The 24165-nt window shown below is 40.2% G+C and overlaps 3 protein-coding genes across 3 annotated transcripts; 1 reads left to right on the top strand and 2 right to left on the bottom strand.

Moving 5' to 3' along the window:
• Positions 1–703: 703 nt before the first annotated feature.
• On the bottom strand, positions 704–6611 carry LOC111645894 (small ubiquitin like modifier 2). Its single transcript, XM_023395228.2, has 4 exons — positions 6507–6611; positions 5104–5235; positions 2337–2408; positions 704–1449 (listed from the first exon to the last, which is right to left on the bottom strand). The coding sequence occupies exons 1-4, from the start codon at positions 6525–6527 to the stop codon at positions 1387–1389; spliced, it is 288 nt and encodes a 95-aa protein (XP_023250996.1). The 5' UTR covers positions 6528–6611; the 3' UTR covers positions 704–1386.
• A 732-nt stretch (positions 6612–7343) lies between these two features.
• On the top strand, positions 7344–14881 carry nup85 (nucleoporin 85). Its single transcript, XM_023395138.2, has 19 exons — positions 7344–7510; positions 7901–7991; positions 8091–8247; positions 8402–8472; positions 8592–8635; positions 9015–9084; positions 9217–9338; positions 9576–9710; positions 10190–10312; positions 10785–10916; positions 11022–11128; positions 11416–11499; positions 11583–11648; positions 11926–12077; positions 12198–12315; positions 12424–12524; positions 13207–13358; positions 14262–14363; positions 14666–14881. The coding sequence occupies exons 1-19, from the start codon at positions 7478–7480 to the stop codon at positions 14762–14764; spliced, it is 1959 nt and encodes a 652-aa protein (XP_023250906.1). The 5' UTR covers positions 7344–7477; the 3' UTR covers positions 14765–14881.
• Positions 14882–14932: 51 nt separating this feature from the next.
• gga3b (golgi associated, gamma adaptin ear containing, ARF binding protein 3b) lies at positions 14933–24051 on the bottom strand. The gene is made up of 17 exons (XM_023395177.2): positions 23997–24051; positions 22141–22225; positions 21977–22052; positions 21787–21885; positions 21563–21686; positions 21364–21467; positions 20951–21031; positions 20630–20767; positions 19572–19653; positions 19353–19478; positions 18963–19211; positions 18456–18538; positions 18209–18354; positions 17739–18028; positions 17422–17591; positions 16664–16774; positions 14933–16504 (listed from the first exon to the last, which is right to left on the bottom strand). The coding sequence occupies exons 1-17, from the start codon at positions 24049–24051 to the stop codon at positions 16394–16396; spliced, it is 2130 nt and encodes a 709-aa protein (XP_023250945.2). The 3' UTR covers positions 14933–16393.
• Between the last annotated feature and the right edge of the window lie 114 nt (positions 24052–24165).

The raw sequence follows: 24165 nt of genomic DNA, 5'->3' as shown, positions 1-24165 counted from the left end.
CGCTCTGATTGGACAGAACATCACAGAACTCCTCTCTCATTGGACAGAACCTCAGAGCTCGTCTCTCTTGTTGGTGGCAGGTCTCGGCTGCACGTCAGTGATCAGACTGTGGAGTCCAGATCCCTCATGGCCCCTTTTTCTGCCATCTATAAGCCATCAACATTAATTATGACAATCTGCAAAATCTTGGGGCTAGCCTTCAGTCTTAAAGCTCCCCTACAACCAAGTTGGAAGATATATAAAGAACTATTTGAATAACTAGTCTGATACAATTTTTTTTTCCATAAAGAAGTTCAATTACCTGCTTAGAATTTTTTTTAAATGACATCTACACCTCCTGCCCAAAAAAAATCTATGAATATGCATCACATTTGTTGGTGTAAGTTGCCTATTGGGATAGGATTTAAACTTTTTACAGAGAAGCTTTTCCCCTTCAACAGGTGCAATAAAAAAATATCTTTGGGTTAAGCAGTGATCACACTGCACATAATTCTTCACAGTGCTCAAGGACCTCTAACAACCAAGAGAAGCAACAATAACCAAAACACAACGGACATGGACTTTAACAAAAAATTAGCAGTAAAATGACTATCTGAACTTGTGCTCCTGTCATAGTTCTACAAATTTATTTCATAGTGGTTGCATTTCTTCCCAGAAGATGGTCAGACAATTACACTGGAGAGCCAGACAAAAATAATGAAAGTTTGGAAAAAGACAATAGCTTTATTTTAACAGGCATCTTAATAGACATGACAGACGTTTATTTAACTGACACATCTCTTCAGGCTTCCCAAAATTTGAAGCTTGGACTAGTCAAATGATTAATCAAAACATTTCTCTACACATCAGCTACTATATAAAAAATGTATAAAATCAAACATTTTTCTGAAGAGGACAGACAAAATGAAAATCCAGCCCCATTCCCAAACGGGACATACCGTTAACCAAGTGATAGCCAGTCCCAAAATAGTACACTTTAAGAACAGAATTGCTGGACACTGACCAAGCCAAACCCAATGACATTTGACCAGTAAAGTCCACTTTATTAATTCACTCACTCTATCATCAGTCCTGTCTGTCTGCAACCTTGGAAACAAGCCCTTCAAACTGTGAAGGGAAGTCCTTAACATCTACCACAATACAGCATGAACAAACGAAACCTGAACTCAGGATGATCTCGATGTGGTTTATGTACAAAAAAAGAAAAGTAACAGGGGCGAGAATGAAAATACTATACAGCAGTTATGTGTGGCAGAGAAAAGAGAACTTCTTCTGAGTGGAATTCTGTTGAGACAATAGGACGAGTTGCAAAGAAGCAGCTGCTGTGTATCACAGGCTGGGAAGGTTGGTGGTGTTGAGGAGGAAAATGGTGGCGCGTGTGGTCGATTAAATCAGGCCTCCTGTCTGTTGTTGAAACACATCAATTGTATCTTCATCTTCCATTTCCAACTGTTGAGAGAAAAAAGTTATTTAACCATGTGTGTCACTGTGAATCCTTTTAAAAAGTAAAAGGTGTAAATTGAGAGGAAATTCTATATAAAGTAGAGAGACAGAGGGAGACATGTCATGTCAAGATGTTACAATTATATGGTATGTGCCAAAAGTACGACAGTATCATCTATACAAACACAAATTTGTCTTTTGCTTTGGGAAAATGGCACCATTTCAGCCAAAATGAAATGCTGTATTAGGCTTTGATGATCACAGCATCGCAATAATATGCAAGAACATGCAAGTTGTGTCTACTTCAACCCTGAATTGCAGCGAGTACATTGGCCTCTTTCTGCAGTGTCACACTCAACACAAGTAAGAGGACACGCAATTGAGTTTGGTGTTCTCCGACAGTCTGAGGCATTTGCATGCTCTCTGTGATAACATGTCCTTACCCTCAGCCTACATTTCCTATCAGACACACTAGTCATTGAGGGGGCGATCTCCTTTAACGTACTGACTGTTTAATCCAATCAGTGAGTGTCTGTCCTACAGTTACATTTAGCATGACTCAGTCAGAGACTGAACTGATTCTGAGTTGTGTGTGTGCACATGATTTTATTTTCAACACGTATTTAACATTGCCCACAAGAAAAAAAAAAAAAAGGGAATACCACAATTAAGGCGCACCAAGTCAAGCATCCCCATAAAAGGGCACAGAATGCATGAAATATGCATACCTCACTGATTAAGGCTGGCAAAAACACATCACCACGAGTTATAATGCATTAAATATGTTTACAGGCAACAGGGTGCCCTGTGAATGTACATTTTCTAAGCACACTCCTCTATGCTGTAACTTGTTTTGAGTAGCTAAACTCATTGTTTTAAAACTTCAAACTTACCTGTGCTGGTGTGTCTGTCTCATTTATTGGTTGTCCATCAAATCTGAACCTGATTTGCCTCATCGACAGTCCCTAGAGAGACAAAGATATAAAAGCTTTTATAGTAAACCAAGCCTGAACCCTCCCATCTGTCTAGAGAAAAAAACTCATCACCATACTAACCAGGTGACTTTTAGCAGTTCTTTGAACATTTAACAGCCTAACAGGGGGAATTAAGAATGATTCAAACAATATGTTTAAGCGCAAGCGATCAACAACAATGTAAAGGAAAGGCTTTCAGTTTCAGTACAGATTCTCATGTGGCAGTGGCTGTGATTGCCATTTGATAGCCACATTTTACAATGAAAATATCATACCCTCTCAAAGTCAGATGTGAAATTCCTACACAGAAAAGATGGGTGTAAATCCTGCAAGTTTACAGACCAACAATGATTTTATCACCAAAAATAGAGATTCACTCTGGGAGACATGCATAACACCATTGATCTTTGTCTTTGCTTTTACTATAGCTAAGTGGGTCTCAACAATGGATGGCGTAAACACTGTTACTAAAACAACTATTACAACTAAAAGCCAAGAATAGAATATGCAGTAGACTATTTCAAAGCATATATTGCCTTGTTTAAAGTATGTCTGCTGAAATATGAGGGTTATTGAACCATTCTAAGTTTTACTGTCTCTTGCAGTGAAACACAAATGAAGGATTAATGAAAAACATCTGGTTTTCACTGTCTTTTTAAAAATGAGCTGCATGACACACATCTCTTTTGCCCTCCCGGCAGTCCAAGGAATACACAATATCGGTATTGGATTTTCAGTCTTCCAGAGAGTTGAACCCTCATTTGACTTTCAAATTAAGAGGAATGTGCTTCATTGGATATTTTTTCTTAACTTTTAAAGGATAGATATTTCAGAATGTAAAAAAGTTTTTGTCTAACCTTAGGGTTGTTTGTGTAGCCATGCGATCACAGTTGCAATCAAGATTACTGCGCAATTTTAAGAACTGAACTGGCACTCATTCCGATGTTAATTCATTAGAATTCATAGGCATAAGTCATAAGAAGTCAACATTCCTGCATCCAATTAAAGCAAGTAGAGAAAGGACAACTTCATCTGATTTAGATCATAAATGCTGATGGAAAAGATAAAGTGGTCTGGTTTAGGATGAGAGAGGGGTATGGCCTAAGCTGTGTTCAGCTGTTGAGGTAAGATTTGCATTGACCCTCAAGCAGGAAGAGAAGACCTGTAGAGCACAGCTGGGTCATAGCCAGTAAACAATAAACAATAATTCTTTCAGGAAAAAATGACTGAAAACATAGCCGTGATGAATAGCTTTTAAATGAACATCATCTGGCTTTTATTTTAGGTTTGGCCTTTTACTATACCACTATGTTTTTGTATGTGATGAGACTGTTGGATACAACTTCAGTATTAGGGACTCAGGTAGATCTTGACATGTGTAACATATTAATCTGTGAGCTCTAACATTTAGTAAATATCTGCTGTCAACTGAAGATTCATGTCAAATAAAAACCACAGTTAACAGATTTTGACCAGGTAATTTATATGGTAAGTGGTATATGGTAATTAAACCACTTGTTTGCTCGAGGTTAACTTTACACTGTAAACCAAAAGCTCCAATTACCAGTTACTGAGCGCATGCTTGAGTGTGAAAAGGCTGAAAATGACTGCTTTTATAACCTTTTGTTTTGTCCTCAAACAAGATTAAAAATGTCCATACTTCAAAGTTGTTGCTCTGAACCATCAGGTAATACCAATAATTATTTCCATATGATGTAAATACAGCATAACATAGCAACATAGCTCTTAAGCCTTGCTCCGCAGTTGGAAGGAGACTACTCGAGTAAATGTTGTTCTTTGATAAATATTTAGGCGTACAAGATCTCTGCTATGCTAAATATATTCCACTCTGATAGGCCTTTTAAATGGCAGACATTTTGACATAGCAGGAAAAAGTTTGTGTTAATAAGACCTTTAATAGTCGCTGTATTACAGTCAGATGTACCAGTTCCAGGGCCCCAGAAATATGCATGCTGGCTCATTGGCACACTTGAATGTTAAAAGTTAGGCAAATTATAAGGATGGCAGGATTTTTGTTATAAATTTACAAGACGGTCTTTAGGTGTCCTAACCCAAACGCTAACTCAACATATTGCTCATAAAATCCTATAAGTGAGTGGGTGTATTACATGAAGTAGATGTGTTTGATAGTGGAGGTGTTACATCCTTTCATCCACTCCAAAAGGATTAAAAAGCTAAAGGAAACAGTTCCTATCTAAACAGTACAGACTCAAAACTACCCCAACTCCATTTAAGGCAAATTCAGTGAAATTCCAACAGTTTTCTACCCACAACAAACCACTGCATGTTCCACTTCAGTTTCAGTGGTGGTTGATACACTCCCCATGAAACATTACTGATAAACAGATTAATAACAAATGAAAAGGGGACTGGGAGATATTTAACTTCTATAATAAGCTTTCTTCTTTGTCTTTGTTAACATTTTACTTAGGGGTCAAAACTAAACTAAATATCACAACAATTGTTTTATTTATTAGACCTGTGTTTAACAAGTCAATATGTCTGCTGTAAAAAAGGTCTATTCAGCTTTAGCGCATCCTGTGGAATAGCTCTGCACCCCCCAGCCTGGGAACCACTGGTTTAGGAAATGAACCTGGAACATCATCCTGAATGTTCACAGTCAACCGGTGATGGCTCCTGCACGCTGATATTGTGCCATGCCCACCTGTCTCTCGCAGTAGGCCTTCATGAGTTTGATGAGTGGCGTGTGTCTTTTGATCTTGAATTGCACTACAGATCCATCCTGACCTGCTACCTTCAGGTTTATGTGTTCGTTGTTTTCTGTCTTGACTGCTTCCTGAAGGACAGAGGCAGAGAAAAGCACAGTTGACACAGATGTGCAAGGAACCTGAGCTGGAATACTGATTCATTGGTTAGTTGATCAACAAAAAAATTATCTGCAATCTCTGATTTTAGTCAGTTTTATCAAGCAAAAATAGCACACTGATGACAACTTAACAGACATGAAGAACTTAATGTTTCTCTGTTATTATAAACCAAACACTTTCACTTTTCATATTAACCAATCAGTTTGGGCTCTTGTGACTCATGATAAGCAACTATTATTATTAACATCTCATAGATTAAATCTAGTCTATGCCGGGTGTGATGCTATTGAACTGTAATGCATTATACAGAGAGTTGTTTCTGTTATTTAGCCTACCCTCATTGATTTAAATGAGGTGGACAAAATAATAGGAACACCTGTCAACATAACGCATTGTAGTATAACAGCACCACAGACTACATCCTCAAAAATGATCAAACCGAGGAATCAACATCTTTAACACAGTTTTAACAGTTTTGAACATTGAAACCTTGCTGAACAGATGATTTAATGCAGGGCTGTGGCATAATACTGTATATTAGTCTTAGCTGAGTGTATATAGTTTCGACCTGTAAAGATATTTGTTTAGTACCTCTGGTTTACTAATAAGCTGTTGATGACAATGCTGCAGATATTTTTGCATCAACATGATGCATGTTAAATATGAAATAATTAATTCACGGCATTCCGCAAAAAGACATCACCACGTGGTTGTGCTTAAGTAAACAATTTCTAAAATGGATTTCCAGAAAATGTATTTTAGTAAAGTTTAAAAACTTTCATGGAGCACATTTTCCCTTTGTTTACATTCTGTTTCGGCGTCTGCAAGATCAAATCAGTACAAGCCACAGCCTGACAAGCAAATAGAGAATCAAGATAAAAAGAAAATACTGCAGTTTTAGAGGCAACTAGCAGTCCTTACAGGTATATTGCTGCTGAGTGCACAAACTTCCTCCAACTTGCCCAAAACAACAGGCACACACGTTGGTAAATGGGGGTATGCACTGAGGATGACACCAGCTGGCTGACTGTGTGATAAAGCAAAAAGCGATCTGCGCGCCTGTGGATGCGCGTTCACAAACCTTCCGGTCTATCAAAGTAGGGATAGCTAGTAGTTGAATTTGAGCTCTCAACTTTAACAAGGTAAAACAGAAGACGTGGAGATGTTTTTTTCTATGAGCCCATGTGCCACAGATCCGGTGAAAAAAAGTGGTATTTTGTCACAATATGGAAACACTCACCTTTGGTTTTTCATCAGCCATGGTCACTCTTTTGGCGCTTCTCTACGCTGCCACACAAAGAATACGAGTACGCGCACGTACTCGTCCACGTTTAAGTTTTTCGAACCGAACGTGCGCGGCCACGCGTCATTGCGCGTTCACTGCATTGATCACTGAATGGCTGCAGGTAGTCACGAGGTTAAAAGCGCAGCCTGTGCATGGGCGGGAGAGTCTCCATGCGCGTTAAAGAGGCACGATCAGCATCACATGAACGCGCACAGCGATGTTTTGCTTTTTGTTGTCAGCTTTAGAGGGGCTGTATCCCACAACATGCACCTGACCGCACAGCTGACCTCTCATTAATGCCGGGCGAATCAGCCACCATCGCCATACAATTACTGGGAATGTAGTATTTGCACTTTGTTTTCCATTTCTTTTCTTCCTTTTTCCTTCTTTCTTTTTTTCTAACCCTATAAATCCCAGCGGCCATCTTGTTTTTTCTGTCTGATAATGAAGATGCACTAAAATTATAATTACGAATACTTAAAGAAAGTGTGTATTTGCATAACACTGATTCTTAACAGATTCCAGTGAAAACATTTGTATGTGTTTGCATTTGGATAACAGAACAACTACCCATATTCATTACTTCCGTTTTGTAAGTAAACCTGGTTCCCCAGAGCTTCGAGGTGATTGGTTATGATTGAGTGATTGATAATATTTATAGATCATGCAATTTTTAGTTATCTATCTGTAAATCGGGGGGAAACTTTACCACACCATGAGGCAAATGGGCAAAAGCAGCAGACAGAAAAACAGGCAGGAAACAGGGCAGCCCTGCAGTGTCGTCATCACACACGCGCCGTTAGGACTGTCGGCTGAATGACTGAGGCGCGTAAGCAGCAACGCACCTGTAGTTCATGGCATGAGGTGTTTATAGCTGAAAAGTCAGGCATTTTTATACTTTATTGTGTTTGAAACATTGTTCCCTGATGGAGGAGGTAGACGTCGAGCCGGCAATCACTGTGAGTAACCGCTATAGCCTACTTTTCTCTCTTTATTGCCACTGACTAGCATTGCTAAGAAGCTAACTACATCGCAAAAGCCTGTCAACTAATCTAAGTTGAACAAACACGGACACAACGTGTGTCAAAAACATTAAGAATAATCTGAAAGATACACATGTATTCGCATAGGTGAGACCTAAGAGCGCAATAGATTCAGTGCTGGAGGACTTGGTACAAGACATAAGAGTTTAAGTACATTTAGTAATAAGTTGAGAATTTGGCTTGACTACAGAAAAAAATGAATGTGAAAGCTACGACTTGCGATCAGTCATGGGAAAATGGAATATTTACATCACCTGTTTCACTAAATAATTGCAGTGTAATGACCACGTCTCTCTTTAAATGCAGAATATTCCTGCAGCCAGTGATGGGAAGCATTTGGGATTTGCGTGGGGTCCTGGTGATATCCTTGCGTATGAGACCCTTTACAAAGCATCAGGTGTGTGTTGACAGTAACACAAGCTCCTTCTCACATTCTCGCCCTCTCTTTTGCTTTATTTTTACTAACTGTCTTGCGTCCTTCGCCCTGTGTTTTCAGGTGCTAAAGGGTCAGGTTGCTCCTTCATCCATGAGGTTAGGAAAGACGAGGATATATATTCCCCTATTTTACGCAAGCTCTTCAATGAGTCGCATCACATCTTTGTTGGCCTGCAAACGATCAGAGAGGACCTTCCCAGCAAGAACAAAAAACCACAGTAAGTCTTCTCATCCTTTGCATGTCACGGTATTGGTTCCTGGTGACATAAATCCTAGTTTCAAAAGGAAAATCAAGCACATACATATATAATTACAAAATGATAAATGATTGATTTCATGATTTGCCAAACTTGTCTCCGTCTTACCTCTTAGATTTGTCAGCATCAGTAAAAACTACAGATCTGTGATACGAGCTTGTATGGAAGAACTTCAGCAAGTTGCAGGTCAGAATTTAAAATGTCAAAACTGAAATGACTTAAATGGCAAATTATAGTTTGGACATTTTAGCCTCAGTGCGATTTCTGTGGGGAAAGTGAAATGGACCTTTTTGTCTTTCCTGCAGTTTCTACCAAAGATGCACAAGTGGCCATGCAGTATGGAAATCAGGTATGTGCTATATTTTGTGTATATAGACAAAGACATTACATTCACTTTTGAAGAACAGACTAATTCACATACAGGATAACATATGTGTATTGAGAATAGTAAGGCAATAATTCAATATTAACATTTTCATTTTTTAGCTGAATGGTATTGTTGCAATTTAGTAAGACACAATCCTGTGGTATACCACTAATTTATGTAAACAAAAAATATTCTATTTTTAAATTGAAGACACTTACACGTCATAGTAAGTAAAGGGACTCTTGATACTAAGGTGCTAATGGTAATGAATAGGAATACATATACATTTTTTTCAACTTTTGGATTCATTTGTCTATAGTGACACTGTGTTAACCTCAGCCTCTGTTTTGTTTTGTCACAGGTTTCCATTCTGTTGGCCATAGAGCTGATCTGGAATCTGTGTGAAGTGCTGTTCATTGACGCTGCTCCTGGTTAGAGTTTGACCTTGTGTTTATAGTTAATCTCCGCTCTTTCTTTTTGGAATACATTTTATTACTTCACTTTGAGATTATGAAAGCACCAAAACAAATAAATCAGCAGTGTGTATCTGTCTGTGTCCTCAGCGGGTTCACTGTTGCTCCACCTTCTGGACTGGGTAAGGTTACACAAGGCTGATGTGGATGAGAAGGCCAGAGAGGTGCTGCAAAGCGAGAGCCCTGCTGAGCACCACGACTTCTGGGATGTGGTAGGTGTAGCACATGCACATATTAATGTCTTTAAAATTTGGTATACACACACACACACACACCAAGTTCTGCCTTTTAATGAATGGTGCAAGGTGTGGTGATGATTTTGAGCAGAGATGTTCCCTTTCCAAGCACCATCAGACAGACACACATTTCCCTCCTCATTGGTATTTTGTCTGTCATAGAGCACAGAGTGAAATCATAGTTATTACATGTGTTGTGTCTGCGCTGTGCAGGTGGTGAGTTATGTGCTGCAAGGCAGGTTGGAAGAAGCCAGACAGATGCTGATGAAGCAGGCCCCCCTACAGCCTGCTGCCAGAAATATGTACAAACTGATGGACACTCTGCTCAGCAAAATGCCCTTCTACAATGTAAGATCATTTTTCAATGGTTTATTTTATTGTGCAGCTTTAGACTGCTTTGGTTGAACGTTATTCAATTTCATTTCATACTCGTGAATACCAGAATTATTGCATACATGTTATGTTTTATTTGCCAAGAGGGAAAGGTGCACCATAGAATTTACTTTACTAATCAGTGCTGACTTAAGTAACGGCTTAAAATATAATGCAACTCAGCAGAATTTCACCTCCAACTACAGCCTTAAAAATGACCACAGAGTCGGGGATGTACAAAGCTGATCCTCAGGATTTGGTATCGTGGTTTTGAAAGGCATATTGTAAATGATCTGTATTGGCTATATTGAGATGCCTTTGATGATGGTGTGAAAGAATGGCAGTTTACTTGAAGATATCACACGCCCCAAAAGAGAGATATCACACAAACGTAGCTCATAAACCAGCCTGGGGCAGCTTTCACCTCTAAACTTTCTATGATGATAATCCCTCAGCCTGGTGGCACCCAGACGTTAACAGAGTTTGATGTAAAGTGGAGACACTGGCACGAGGAGGTGGACCGCTGCCTACAGGACAACTCGTTTGCCAGCAACCAACACCTGGAGCTCATCTGCAAGGTCAGTGACCCTGCGGCCTCCGTAGCCCTTCCTGTTGTCCATTGACGTCTTATATGTGTACTTCACCACAAACTGTTGTCTCCAAAGGGATCATAAAGTTAGATCAACACCTCTGTAAAAGGTCAAACAAAACCTGAACATTAGAACCTTTATGGAGGGAGGATGCATTGCAGGACTGCTGTATTAAACAGCATTCGTTTTAGCTAGGTGTACCTGATAGACTGGCAACTGAGTGTTTGTAAAATAATGTCTGTAGTAAACTGTGCATGCAATGAGAGGTCCCATTGTCTAACGCATTGCAATATACCATGCTGCTGTCTAAGTTATCCATAGGTCTGGGAACCTATTCTTCCAAAATATATTCTTATGCATTTATTTGCATTTTATTGTGATTTCAGAGATTTTAAATCTTAAACTATTATTCGAACACCACATTAATCTCTTCCTATCTGTTCTTGTTGTTAAATCTCAGATCCTAGTGGGGGATGAAGACACGTTGCTTGATCACAAGGAATTGCTGAGCACCTGGTACCACTTCCTGGTTACTAGACTGCTGTTCTGCCACCCCACAGTCAAACCCACTGAGTTACATTACTATGCACAGGTACACTACACAAACTCCTGCTGCACCACTCAACATTCATATTCTCTCCTGCTTGTGTCCTTGTTATTTACTCTGTGTTAATGTGTTTGTGTGTGTATGCTGCAGTCATGCATGACCATGTTTCTGGACTCGAGGAGCGTCCCAGAGCCACTGGACAGCATCTTACTGGCTGCCTTTGAGTTTGACATTCATCAGGTCATCAAAGACTGCAGGTAGGACATAGGATTTAGCAGGGTGCACAAACATTTTTCTTATTTTTTAAATTCAGGAAATAAGTCGAGTAAGTAATAGTGCATTGACAATTGAAGAAAGGCTTGTTTTTTTTTTTTGTGTGTGTGTGTTTGCTGCAGGGTTTGTGTTAACCTTCCCTTCAAAATAATTTAAAAAATGACTTAGCCCAAACTTTTGCATACAACTGTACCTGTTTATCCCAACAGTCTATGATGTTTAACCCTTTCAACACGCTATTTCCTAATTTCCCCATTCTCTCTTCTTTCAGCATTGCTCTCAACAACTGGTGGTTTGTGGCCCATTTGACAGATCTCTTGGATCACTGCAAACTCCTGCAGTCTCACAACTTACAGTAAGCACTCTGTTTGGCTGCATTTCTACTTGAATACACTTTAATCAGCTAAGATTTACCAAATCTTTCTGCTGTGTGTTCAGCTTCGGCTCCAACCTGAGGGAGTTTCTCCTGTTAGAATATGCATCTGGTCTCTTCACTCATCACAGGTATGGTTATCTAAGGTTCAGTATGATATTTATATTTATGGTATGGAAATTCTACTAATTAGTGTATTCAAATACTTTGCTCCTTTTTTAAAGGTTTCGCTTTCAAAAGTATGAAAAACAGCTGAAAATTCTGATTATTTTTCACAAGTTATGTTTTTCTGATTAATCAGTCAACTCATCAGTTCAGCGTCTTAGATAGCATCAGCAGAGTTGAAACATGGGCCAGCAGCATCATAATAACTGCCTATATGATGTTTTTGTGTGTCTTTGTGTTAAGTCTGTGGCAGTTGGCTGTGGACTACTTTGACCACTGCCCAGAGTTTGGCCGTGTCTACCTGGAGCTGCAGATTGAGCGTGTTCCTTTAGACACAGAGCGCAAAGCCCTCAAGGTGCTCAGGATCTGTGAGCAGCGACAAATGTCAGAACAAGGTAGCATTTAATTCTCTGTCTCTGTTGCATTCTCTGTCCAGCTGTGTTGCACAAAGGAAAAGGCATCTGTTTCTCCAGTGCAGTAGAGACTTAACCCTTCAAGTTTTTGTCTTTATTCAGTGCGCAGTATCTGTAAGATCATGGCTATGCGGGCTCTAAGGAACAACAGACTGGGCTCTGCTCTGTCCTGGAGCATCAGGGCCAAAGATGCTGCCTTTGCCACCCTCATTTCAGAGAGGTTAGTTCCCTTAACAACACACTTATTCTTCAAGCACTTTGTTGTGAGGTTGCCTCTTTCCAACTGGTTTTTAATGTGTGTGTTTCTGTGTGTGTGTGTCTGTGTCAGGTTCTTGCAGGATTACTGTGCTAAAGGGACCTTCTCTGATCTTGACCTGATAGACAACTTGGGCCCAGCAATGCTGCTCAGCGACAGGCTCACTTTCCTTGGTATGGACAAGACACACACACACACACACACACACACACACACACACACACACACACACACACACACACACACAGCAGCATTGGTAGCACTGCTCCACGTGTGACACAGCCACTGCAGCGCACTCACAAGTTGGATTCATACGTCAAGTTATCGCACATTCAGTAAAGGCAGATTATGCCTTGGACCACTTCCCTTATAGTCTCTCTTAGGCTGTCACATGATACTCAGACATACAGACGTGTATACGCACATAGATACAAATTCAGCTTAACGCAACAGCATGTGACAGTTGGTTTTACTGGAGGAATATCAGTGAGAAGAGATGAACCATTTAAAAAACATTCTAAATTTAGATTCAAGTACAGTACATTCAAAGAAATGGCTTTTCTATAGATTATTATATATTGTCAACTCTGTTAGTTGAAAAAAGCACATACACAAAGTGTCTGATGTCTAAAGCCCTGCAGGAAGAGCAAAGACAAAAAAAACTGTTAAGTAAAAGCAGATTAATTGTAAATAAGAGTGAGAACAATACACACAGATGAGAGGTAACACGATACAAAGTTGTCAAACAGCACTTTTACACCGTGTGATTACACCTGCATCACCATGAGCTTGCTAGTGATCAGAAACTGTGAACAAGGGCCAGTGTTACAATCTGAAAACTTCTTTCATTTCCAGGAAAGTACCGTGAGTTCCACAAGTTGTACGGGGAGAAGCGCTTCAGGGAGGCGGCTAAGCTTCTCCTCTCCCTCATGACGGCCAAGATCGCCCCCCGGAGCTTCTGGATGACTCTGCTGACTGACGCTCTGCCGCTGCTGGAGCAGAAAGAGGTCAGTCACCACAAAGTGTTCAGTATACTGCGGATGGGGACAAAATTGTTGTCATTCTAATCACAATATAGATGTCCAGTATAACCAATGTAAATTAATTACCTTTTGTAATTTCTTTAGACAAAATAATAATGTGTACTGAAGATAAGCTATTTTATTAAGACACAAAAATTGATTATATCAAAATAGTGGCTGATTCATTTTCTGTCACTCTAATAATTAATTAATCAATAATTGTTGCAGCTTTATAATAAATTGCACTAAATTCTTGTCCTGATGTACAGGACATACATCAAGTCCACATCAAGAATAAAAACTTGATATCAGACTGTGATGAAAACTTTTTTCCAGTGAGATGAGATTTCAGCTGCATAATTGATTCTGCTTAGTCATTGGCTCCAAATAAAACTGCATATAGTTTTAATGTGATGTAAAACTGTCCTCTGCAGCAGCTGATTTACAGCTGCTTCATCCATTTATCTGTTGATTTGTGCACATTCCTGTCAGGGAATTGTTTTATAGTGTCAAGAGAATTTTGTTCATTACTCCCTTTCCTGCAGTGCATGTCCGTGACCGGTTAATAAACATGTCTTATTATGATCATGTGGTTTAAGTCACAAGTCAAGACTAAATCTTTGGGTGAGACATACTCTTTTTTTGTGGTCTGAGTTGTGATCTGCACAATGTCATTCATGTTATCCCAAACAGAAACAAACTACGGTGTCACCTATTGTCATGGTGCAGATTTGAACACACGACAGACTCAGCAGTCCACATTATTATGTTAGATATGGGGGACACAGTAGGCAGGAGCAAAAGAAGAGCTGCAGTGCTTGCTAAAAAGAAAAGGTCAGTCTGTGGTCTGCTTAAATTAGAAGATGGCTTTGTTTGTCTTTTTTCAAGGTGATCTTCTCAGCGGACCAAACCCACGAGCTTATGTTCTGTTTAGAGGAGCTCACTTCCTCACTGAACACCACAGCTCCTGGCACAGACAGGCCCATGCAGGTATGCATCTCTCACATGGCACTAATACTTCTCAAATGATGGTGTTACTCTGATGCTGTTCACTGTTTGCTTAATATTTGATTCTCTTGTTTACATTTTAAAAATCCTGCCTACTAGATACATATACTAGAAGTTATTAATGCTTACTTTCCCTAATACATGTCTTGGCTTATAACACACAGAGCCAAAACTGGTCCTGTGAAGTGTTGCTCTTACTCTACAGCTGCAATAGAAGGATTTGCCGCAATATTAAAGACATACAATCCACTCTACCTCTGATTCAAGTGTGTTTGTCTTTTCAGGAGGAAGACATAGAGCTGACCAAAGTGGAGCTCCTGCGACTTGCTCTGGCCAGGAACCTGGCTATGGCTATAGTCAAAGAGGGAACAGTGGAAACATAAATGGAGACATTAAAAAGAAAGCTCTTCTTTTGCATTTTTGTATTGTATATAAAATTCAAGTAATCAAAATGTGCTCTTTGATAATAAAACTTGATGTACATTGTTTTGAAACCTGAATTTTTAGTAATCATGTATATGACAAGTTAAATAACTTGAGAATATCAGACATCCATTCAAAGAAATATTTATTTTTTTCATGCAGCGAACAAATGGCACATCATACAGTATGTACAGACCTAACACTCTCCCAAAAACTACACATCACATGTTCACATAACTTGTCATACAACAAACGGTAGGTACACTACATTACATACTATGTACATTAAACACACACTTCTGTACATCCTATATGATGATAAGCTGAGGCTGCCAGAGAGGGGACCTAAGAGGATTGGGTGGACTGATGTATGAAAATTTCCTCATAGCAAAGTTCCACTCCACATTCCACTGCTGCACACTGAAGAGTTATCTGCCTGGTGACGGATTTCTCTTACAAGCTACCAAATTTAAACTCAGGTTTTTCAGTTCACATTTTCTAGGTTCAGTGATGCACTGAAATACTATAACACAAAATAATAAATATGACAAAAATACTCCCAATACTGAAACTGGTAGACAAATAAACATCTTCAAATACAGAACAAAAATATGGATATCCACTGCTAAAACAAAAAACTGAAATGCTGACAGTCTGGGCATATCACTATTTAATTTACAGTCAAAACAAAAAACTAATCATGAAATAAAACCAGTGTTGGATTCAGACGACTTCATACTGACATACAGTATCCATGATGAAAACAAAATGAAATTAAATATATATGTTGGTTGCCTTACTTTGCCTTTACAGCTCAGTATTCAACATTGTTGGTCCACTCATCTAGCTCAGGGCGACATTAGCTAATATAATTGTTAAACACAGTTTCCTTTACCATGTCAAAAATCCTGATGACTAAAATAATCATGTAATAAATACATTAATCAGGCCACTGTCTTCCTGCAGGAATGATTATGTGACAGTACTTTTTAATCAACACATGAATTTTCCAGTGTAACTCCATCCTAAGAAATACAAATCTCTGGATATATTCAAGTATATTTTTGCAGGCTGGGTAAGTGTTGATTCAGAGGCTAAATAAAAAAATGAATAAACAGAAGCACAACCATTGTGTCTAGGCTGTGTTAAAGTACAGGTTAATTTCCTGCTGCAGTGCAGCATTTCAATCTTAGGCAGAGCTCTAATGCATTTATTATCTAAAGTACATTCGGGAAAATCCATCATAATATTAATCTCAAAACCACTGACCTGTTAACACAATGGTTATCTCCCATACCTGTGTATATCTTTTCTTTGTTAGCTATCTGCAGAAAAGCACAAGCTCTGTATAAGTTAAACCTTTAGTGTCTGTTGTTAACATCTCACTACCAGGAATCATAATGGCCAGAAAATGAAAAACAACTGTCAGGAATGTGAAGCTGAAAGTTATTGTTACAGTAACAATGCAGCTGAATTTCCCCACCTTCCCCTCCTTTCTCTCTCTGGGATGCATGTGAACGCACATACACACCCCTTCATGGAGTATGAACCGGTCTGTCCCTGCTGAACGGTAGCAGGCCTGCACGCTGCTATAGATGACCCCATGCCTCTGGTGGGGGGAACTGGTCGACCTCTCCAACCTCGTTGCACAGACGGTCTCCTAGTGTGAAAGCCAGCTTGTAGCGCAGACGCACTTTCTCCTATGAAGACACACACACACGCAGATCTCTATGCGTTATTACTGTCTCTCCACAACTTTTCAGGGCCTGACTACCACCACCACTGACAGTTGTGTGGCTCAGAAACTCTTTGTGCTTTGTGTATATTGCTAGGTCCTGAAGTGCTATGATATCACCTACCTTGGCTGGATTAGCCAGCAACATGATCTGGGTAATGGAGGCTGGAGGTAGGATGGGGTTGAATGGTGCCAGATCTGTTCCTGATGGAGGCTGCAACTTCACCTTCATTGACTGGGGGAGAATGAAAGGAAGTGTCAGTGCTGAATTTTTAATGCCTGTATTAAGGGACAGGTTCACATTTTTTCATAATTTCACTGTTTCCACAGACAGCGGACAAGGATTTAAATGAACCACATTGGTGAAGCCTGGTACCAGCTGTGTCTGAGTTTAAGAAAAAGGACTGTTGATTTTCTCTCCTATCTTTTACACTGAAGTCCTGTTAGAAACGATCTCTTCGCAGCCAATACAAAGAGGAGGAATGATTACAGAACCCAATTAATATTTCAGTGTACATATTGGCATGTGAATATAGTTTCAAGACAGACTTGAAAAAATGCAAACCTACCCTTTAATAAGTTGACAGTCAATGGAGAGAGAAGGGACACAACATGCAACAAGAATCACAGGCAGTACTTGAACCTAGGCCATCAGGGCGGCCTGCTTTGTTACCATTACAAGTTTTTATCAGTTAAAATATGTTATTTAAAATACAAAATATTTTATTGATGATGTGGATACATAGGTGTTTGGGCCGTTTGGAAAATGGCGTGAAAGCATTTGTGTATAACGTGGATCAAGTCATGTTGATTGTGCACATCCACTGTTTGAGGAAAAACCTAATAAAACCTTTAGCAGGTGAGTGACCGCGACATCTCTACCTTGGGCACAGCAGCTTGCAGTACCACATTGTGAACAGGCAGGGGTGCTGTATTGAGCATGGACACCACCATTACAAGCACATCAGGCCTGCTGGGGGGACAGTCAGATGCAAAGTTGAGCAGCACGCGAACACCATCCTTATCGTAGGCCGTCACAGGCAGCACTTTACCTGAGTACAGACAGGGCGCAGCCAGTCAGGAACAGGCAGACATGAGCTATCCAAAGAGACTACACCCATACATGTAATTTTGTTTTTATCATATGTTATTCCAATAACCAGTTCATCTTTTGCTCCCTCTCTCCCCCCTGTCCTTACTCGGTCTGATGGCCTCCAGAGGGACGTGCACATTGCTCAGGGAGATGTCTGTGGCTCTAGCCGGGCTGCCCTGGAGGGGAGGGTGGCAGGGGGACAGAGAGCGGAACAGCGGGCTGCCCGGGGCCGAGCCCAGGCTCTGGACCTTAGCATGGGAAAGGGCAGGAGAGCTGGGCATTGTACCCTGGAGAAGAGAGGCTGAGGAGGGAGAGCCATGCCCAGTTATAAGGGGAGGTGCTGCTGCAGGGGTTATCCCAAAGCTGCCTCCTCTGGCCGTCATCTGGCCGGACAAACTGAAAATCACATTTTCAATTGTTATGAGTACCTTAAAGTACTAATTTTGAGAAATAATCAGATTAGATTAGTCAAGTATGAGAAGCATAATAAAATGTGTACATAAGAGGAATGACAAAAGAAAATTCAATGGCGATTTAATGACGAAAAGTACAGATTTTCAACTAAACAGTATGTACCTTTTGTGATCTGAAAAGCCCATCATGGCCAGGTCTTGCAGGTTTTGAAGACTGTGTATGCCGGCGGCTGGCTCCACTGGGGGCACCACTGGACCTGAATAAGCCATGCTCATACTGCCAAACATATCCACACTTGATGCTGGAGCCTGCAGAGGAGATGAGAGGAACATAATTTAGCTCTCTCATTACACAATGACTAGCAGAGGATGGTTTGGCTAATGTTGCTCACAAACTATTTCAGATGTACCTGCAAGGAAGTCCACTGATTGGACACTTCATTCAACTTGGGTTTTGATTGGCTGCTCAGAGAGGTAGGTGGGTCATTTAGTCCTGAAAGAAGCATTTGTATCATCAAAAAAGACAGTTTTGGACAAGCAGTACTCAAGTATTCAAAGACTGTTTCAGAGTACAGGTTCTCTCCATATCATGGAGACTGCTAAATTAAAGAAATAGTTTGACATTTGGAGAAATACGCTTATTCGCTTCCTGGCAGACAGTTAGATGAGAGGGTTGATACCACTCAGGAAAATGGTGAGCTTAGCTTAGCACAAAGACTGGAAACAGCTAGCCCAGCTCTGTCTGAAGATCAACAAAATCAGCACAGCCCCGTTAAAGCGCACTAATTAAGACATTATATGTTGTTTATTCAATTAGTGCAAAAACTGGACTGTAATAACAATTTGCCATTTTACAGCAGGGTTATATGCCATCGGCTGTGAAACTGAGGGAAAGCACTGCTTGAACAAATTACTACCTAGGGACAGCAGCTCATCATCAAGGAGCGAGAGAGCAGTGGAGGCCTTGTCGAGGGGGGGGTGACTCGGGCTGCTGTTCTGACTGCCCTGGGAGCCGGCCAGGCGCTTGGGAGGAGGAGGCAGGACAGGTATGGGGGAAGCCGTGGGATTGGTGGAGACAGGATGTGAGGACTGGCAGGGAAGGATGGCCGGTTGAGGGGGGCTAGGAGTGTCAAGGCCGGCGAGGTCGATCAGCGTATCTGTGGTGTCTGGTGAGCGACAAAGAGAGGAAGATTGATTGCAGCAGTTGAATTAATCACACAGAGATAGGGCATCTGGAATGTAAAGCAATCGCATTTTTTTTTTTTTGTGTAAAACGCATAAACGTGCATGAGTATAAAATGTCTCACCGCTATCGCTGTGACCAGCTGTAGATCGAGGCTCTTCACTGTCACCATTGATCTGCTGCCCCTCAACTATCTTCTTATAGGAGCTGATGACTCTTGAGAGGTCATCGCTGGCCTGCAGGATGTCACCTGAGGAGTCAAATGCAGGGGGTTAATCGGTTACAGACAGCGAAATGTGAAGACAGGGCTTCTTCAGATAGAGAAAACACCAAACTAGCAAACCTAAACTGGTGTCATTGTCCTCTGTCTCAGTGGCCATTTTGAAAGCAGCACGCCTCAGCTTGTCACATCGCTCGTAGAGTTCCTGAGGGCAAATACAAAGGAGGCGCTTTACAGTGTAAATGCAGCTGTGACACCAGCTGTAGTTTCACTAGTTTGTTTATTGAAGAAAATATCACAATGCAAACATATAAGATAACTTTACATGATTTTGTTAAATTAACACTATTGCATGTAACACTATTAAATTACTAAACCACATGGTCGCATTATAAGATTTTCAGGCAAATACAGAACATTAACTGCCCTATAGACAGTGAAGACCTTTTGAATTATGTTTACTCAAATTTTACTCAGATCTTGTGAGTCTGGGGGGAATTATAATACATGCGCAGGAGACAAAGAACAGGGACAAAGTGGCTCTTTCTTGGACTTGAAAAATGTAAACCTTATATGCTGTTGGGTAAGGCTAGCTCAATTAAAACTGCAGTGTATGGTCAGAAGCTGGATCCTTCAGTCAAAAAAAAAAAAAAAAGCAAGAGCAGTTTTGAATTTCAAAACGTGGAATGTTTAGTTATCACCTAGAGTAACAGTTGGATACTATACTGACTGCCTTTGACTATTATCGCAAAGAACACTGAAGAGAAAAGAGTTTAAATGACTCGTGCCAGTTCAACTTCTCAGATGATGAGAGTTTGCTTTTCACTCTGGCAGCCATTCTAGTTATAATTCATGTACCTGTTATTGAACAAAAAGACAACTCATTATCATTCCAGTCGTTGCTGTATTCACAATGCTTTATTGTTGTTGCATGGATTTAAACAAAAAATTCATCAAATACTGAAGTGAAGCGTGAACTGGGCGGATAATGTCTCATTGGGAATTTCTTCCCAAATATTCTTACATCCAGTGAATGTGTTGTTCCTTTTTTTTCATGGAACTATTTCAGGTCTGTCCTTGTACGTTAAAGAACTGAATTATACATTCTCACTTGTGTGTGTGTGTGTGTGTGTGTGTGTGTGTGTGTGTGTGTGTGTGTGAGAGAGTGTGCAGTCACACACCTTAATGATCTCCTTGTCTGAGTCAGTGGAGCTGTCTTTATTGTAGTGGGACAGCATCTCAGTCAGCAGCTTGACGTTGATGTTCACCTCCTCCAGCGTGTGCACTCGCTTTGTAACCTTCTGCACTCGTGCCTCATCCTGGCAAAGACGACATGCAACAACGTACTGTATACTACACGTGCAGCTGTTCATGTCACACATGAAGAATATGTATGTCTTAGCTGAAAACATTAACTTATTTTCGTGTGTCCCCATAGCAGCAAGCAAGCCAATTAAAAGCAGTGCAAAATGAATATTAGGATGACTGTGTTAAATATTCACCTCTTTCACCATGTTTTTGATTAATCTGTTGGCTTCCTGGAGGTCTTCTGGATTTTTACTCCGTAGAAGCTCGGCAAGCAGCTATACACAACACACACACACACACACACACACACACACACACACACACACACACACACACAAAAACATCAGTTTGCTTTTGAAATTGCAGAATTTCCTCTACAACAAATGATTCTGCTAAAACTATGAGGGCAAGTCAAACAGCTTTGATTTTTTTTTTTACAAGTCATTTGTGTGTTTAATGATGATGATGATGATGATGATGATAATGATGATGACTTTAGAAGCAGTAGTGATTTAGAAAGGAGTTATGTGTTCTTCACTTCCCACCTAAAGCAGTCTGGTTGAATCCCAACATTACAGAGCCGTTTTTTCCCCCTTCATTTCCTCACCTTTCCCATGTCCTCGTTGTCAAACACTGGATGTTTAGGTCGTGTCGGAGGAGAGGGAATCAGAGTCCTGTCCAGCGGTAACTCCGGATCGTGTGTCACGAGGCCTGGTGAGGAGAGTGAGGACTGGATTAATGCGATTCCTTTGCAGCAGATGTTTTGTGTGTTCTGACTGATGAAGGGAGAAGAAAGAGAAACATACCCTGTCTTCTCAGCGTCTGATAGGCTTCACCGATCTTGGTTTCGTTGGGAAAAGCAACCGTCCAGCTGTACAGCATCTCTACAATCTTCAGCTTCACTTTCTCGGGTGCACTGTCACCCATGTACTGGAAAAAAGGGGTGATGATAAAGAGGGTGGATAGAAGGACACACAATCAGCCTACCTTTCATTAGCATACAGTCTAAACCCATGTGGAGATCACTCACCTTTGGAGACACAACTTTAATCAGCTCATTCAAAAATCTGTATTTTCCGACTTCATTATGAAACCTTCTCCCGCAGTTCTTCATACATGCCTCCAATACCTGTGCACCAAATATTTATGTGAATGACTTGTTCAGTAGATGAGAAAAAAAAAAGAACTGCCTGTTGACGTTTATGTGCAGCATTTCTTACTGTCAGAGCCTGAAGTGCTTCCCATTCTTGTGGTGAGTGGATTTTGTGGACGAGCAGAGTTACCGCTATCTGAGGACTGCAAGAAGAAATTCCAGATGAAAAACTTTTCCTGAGCCAACTGCCTGGTTTTCAAAAAATGTTTTGTGAGTATTTCATAGACATACCCTTCCAGTTCCTTGTTGATCTGATCACAGAAGCCAATGATATACTCCCAGTCCTCCTGTCTGTTTGTTGGATGGGTGGCTTTATCTGTTGGAGAAAGACATTTACACTATGTTGTGAAGAGCATGTTTGGAGGAGGAGCTGCCCCGGGAGAAGCAGGAAGGAGGAGGGGCTGGCAGTTATAAGAGGGATTGATTTCAGGTGCTAGCCCCTTTTGTCTACCTGCAGAAGAACCCTGGGCTCCTGGTCACAGTTGTTTGACTGAGTGTGATGTGAGTCCCTTTGTTGTTTAAACTTTAGACGATACCAATATTAGTTATGTTCAAGTTATGTTAGTAGTTGCTTATATTATGACACTCTTAGTTTATGTATTTTTAATGGAATTGATACATGATTTATATTTTCTGTTTAATAGATAAAAAACAGCAATAATTGTAAGCCACCTACCTGTTACCTCTATAAATAACCTTGAAAGACTGCGAATAAACCTGTAAAGACTGGAATTGAACTGCTACTTCTCCTATTGTCTCATTGTGCCCACACACACACACACACACACACACACACACACACACCCACAATGTTCGCATTCACTGGAAACCAGTACCACCACCATCCTACTAGTAATATCCACCCTCATTAACACACTAACTAAACTGGTGTGCTTGAAGGGTACAGTATTATGCCGTAGTAAAAGTACCTAATTTTTTACTGTTTACTTTTGTATTTAGGTTAATGCATGTTTATGTTCAACTGTGCATTAACATGTAAAGAAATTATTTTGCAATGTCTGTTTGCTGTACAGCAGTAGTGATTAGTTGATTAATTGATCAGTTTAACTATTTCAAAGACTGATTATTTTTTGATTATTTTAGTTATTATTTAAAAGATGTCAAATATTAGCTGTTTCTAACTTCTCAATGTGAGGATTTGATGCTTTTCATCTTCACACATGCCATGAAACTGAATATCTTCATATTTTCGACTGTTGGCTGGACAAAGACATGAATTCGTCGCCTTGGTCTGTGAGAAATAACAGTATTTTTTTCAGTCATTTTATAGAAAAAACCCACTATTCGATTAATCAAGAAAATAATTGGCAGATTAATCAATATTGAAAATAATTAATTTAAATTAAGTTACAGTCCTAGTTTTCTGCAGGGGTTGTATTTACTTCTTTTCACCTCAAAAATCAGTAAAATATGTAATTTGTCAAAATATTCTCATTCAATGTTTCATTTTCTAATGTAACGTATGTCAACTGTCAAATACATCTAGTAAAAAGTAGGTACAACCTTTCCCTCTGAAATGTAATGGAGTAAAACTGGAAATGGAAATACTAAAAAGTAACTCAAAATTGTACAGTCCTTAGTAAATGTACTCTGTTACTTTCCACTGATTACTGATATCATCCCACTGTCAATATGGATCCCTGTGAGTCTTGTGATCAACATGACTGTTGGGTCCCAACATGACAATGCAGTAATTGTTGACATCTTCCTCTTTTGTAATTACTGGTTTGGTGTCCATTGTGTTGACAGAGGAGCTCATTCATCACCCAGACCAATCTGTTCCTGCCCTGCACAAAGTATTGCGCTGTGTAGACGGACAGCTGTCTGTAAAGCTTCATGTCACTGCACAGTCACTGGTAAATGTGTCCCACACACAGTGTTTTATTAAAGCTCTCCACCCAGCCTGATACTTAATGCTGCAGACATTGGGTTGACAACCTCCACCAGCAGCCAAACAGCGCGCTGACAGCCTCTCTACAGACGATGCGCTGCCCTATCATCCGCAGCAACGTTATCTAGCTAATTTCACATGTTATTTAATTCATAAAATGGGATTAAACACTCACTGAGCCAAGATTCAAGCGACTCCCCTTCCTGGTACGCCATAGCACTTAAAAACATCGCGTGATGTCACCAACGTGTGCGCGAGAGTCCAAAATTGATGCTCGAAATTATTTACTAAATAATACAAAATATCTAACATTTGAAAAAGTCTAAAGTCACGTTGATGTTGAA

Source organism: Seriola lalandi, unplaced genomic scaffold (assembly GCF_002814215.2).
Source record: "Seriola lalandi dorsalis isolate HSWRI2012SDOR001 ecotype SW California unplaced genomic scaffold, Sedor1 jcf7180002054958, whole genome shotgun sequence".
Taxonomy (NCBI): domain Eukaryota; kingdom Metazoa; phylum Chordata; class Actinopteri; order Carangiformes; family Carangidae; genus Seriola; species Seriola lalandi.
Note: the sequence above shows the minus strand (reverse complement) of the source record. Positions and strands in the feature narration are given on the sequence as shown.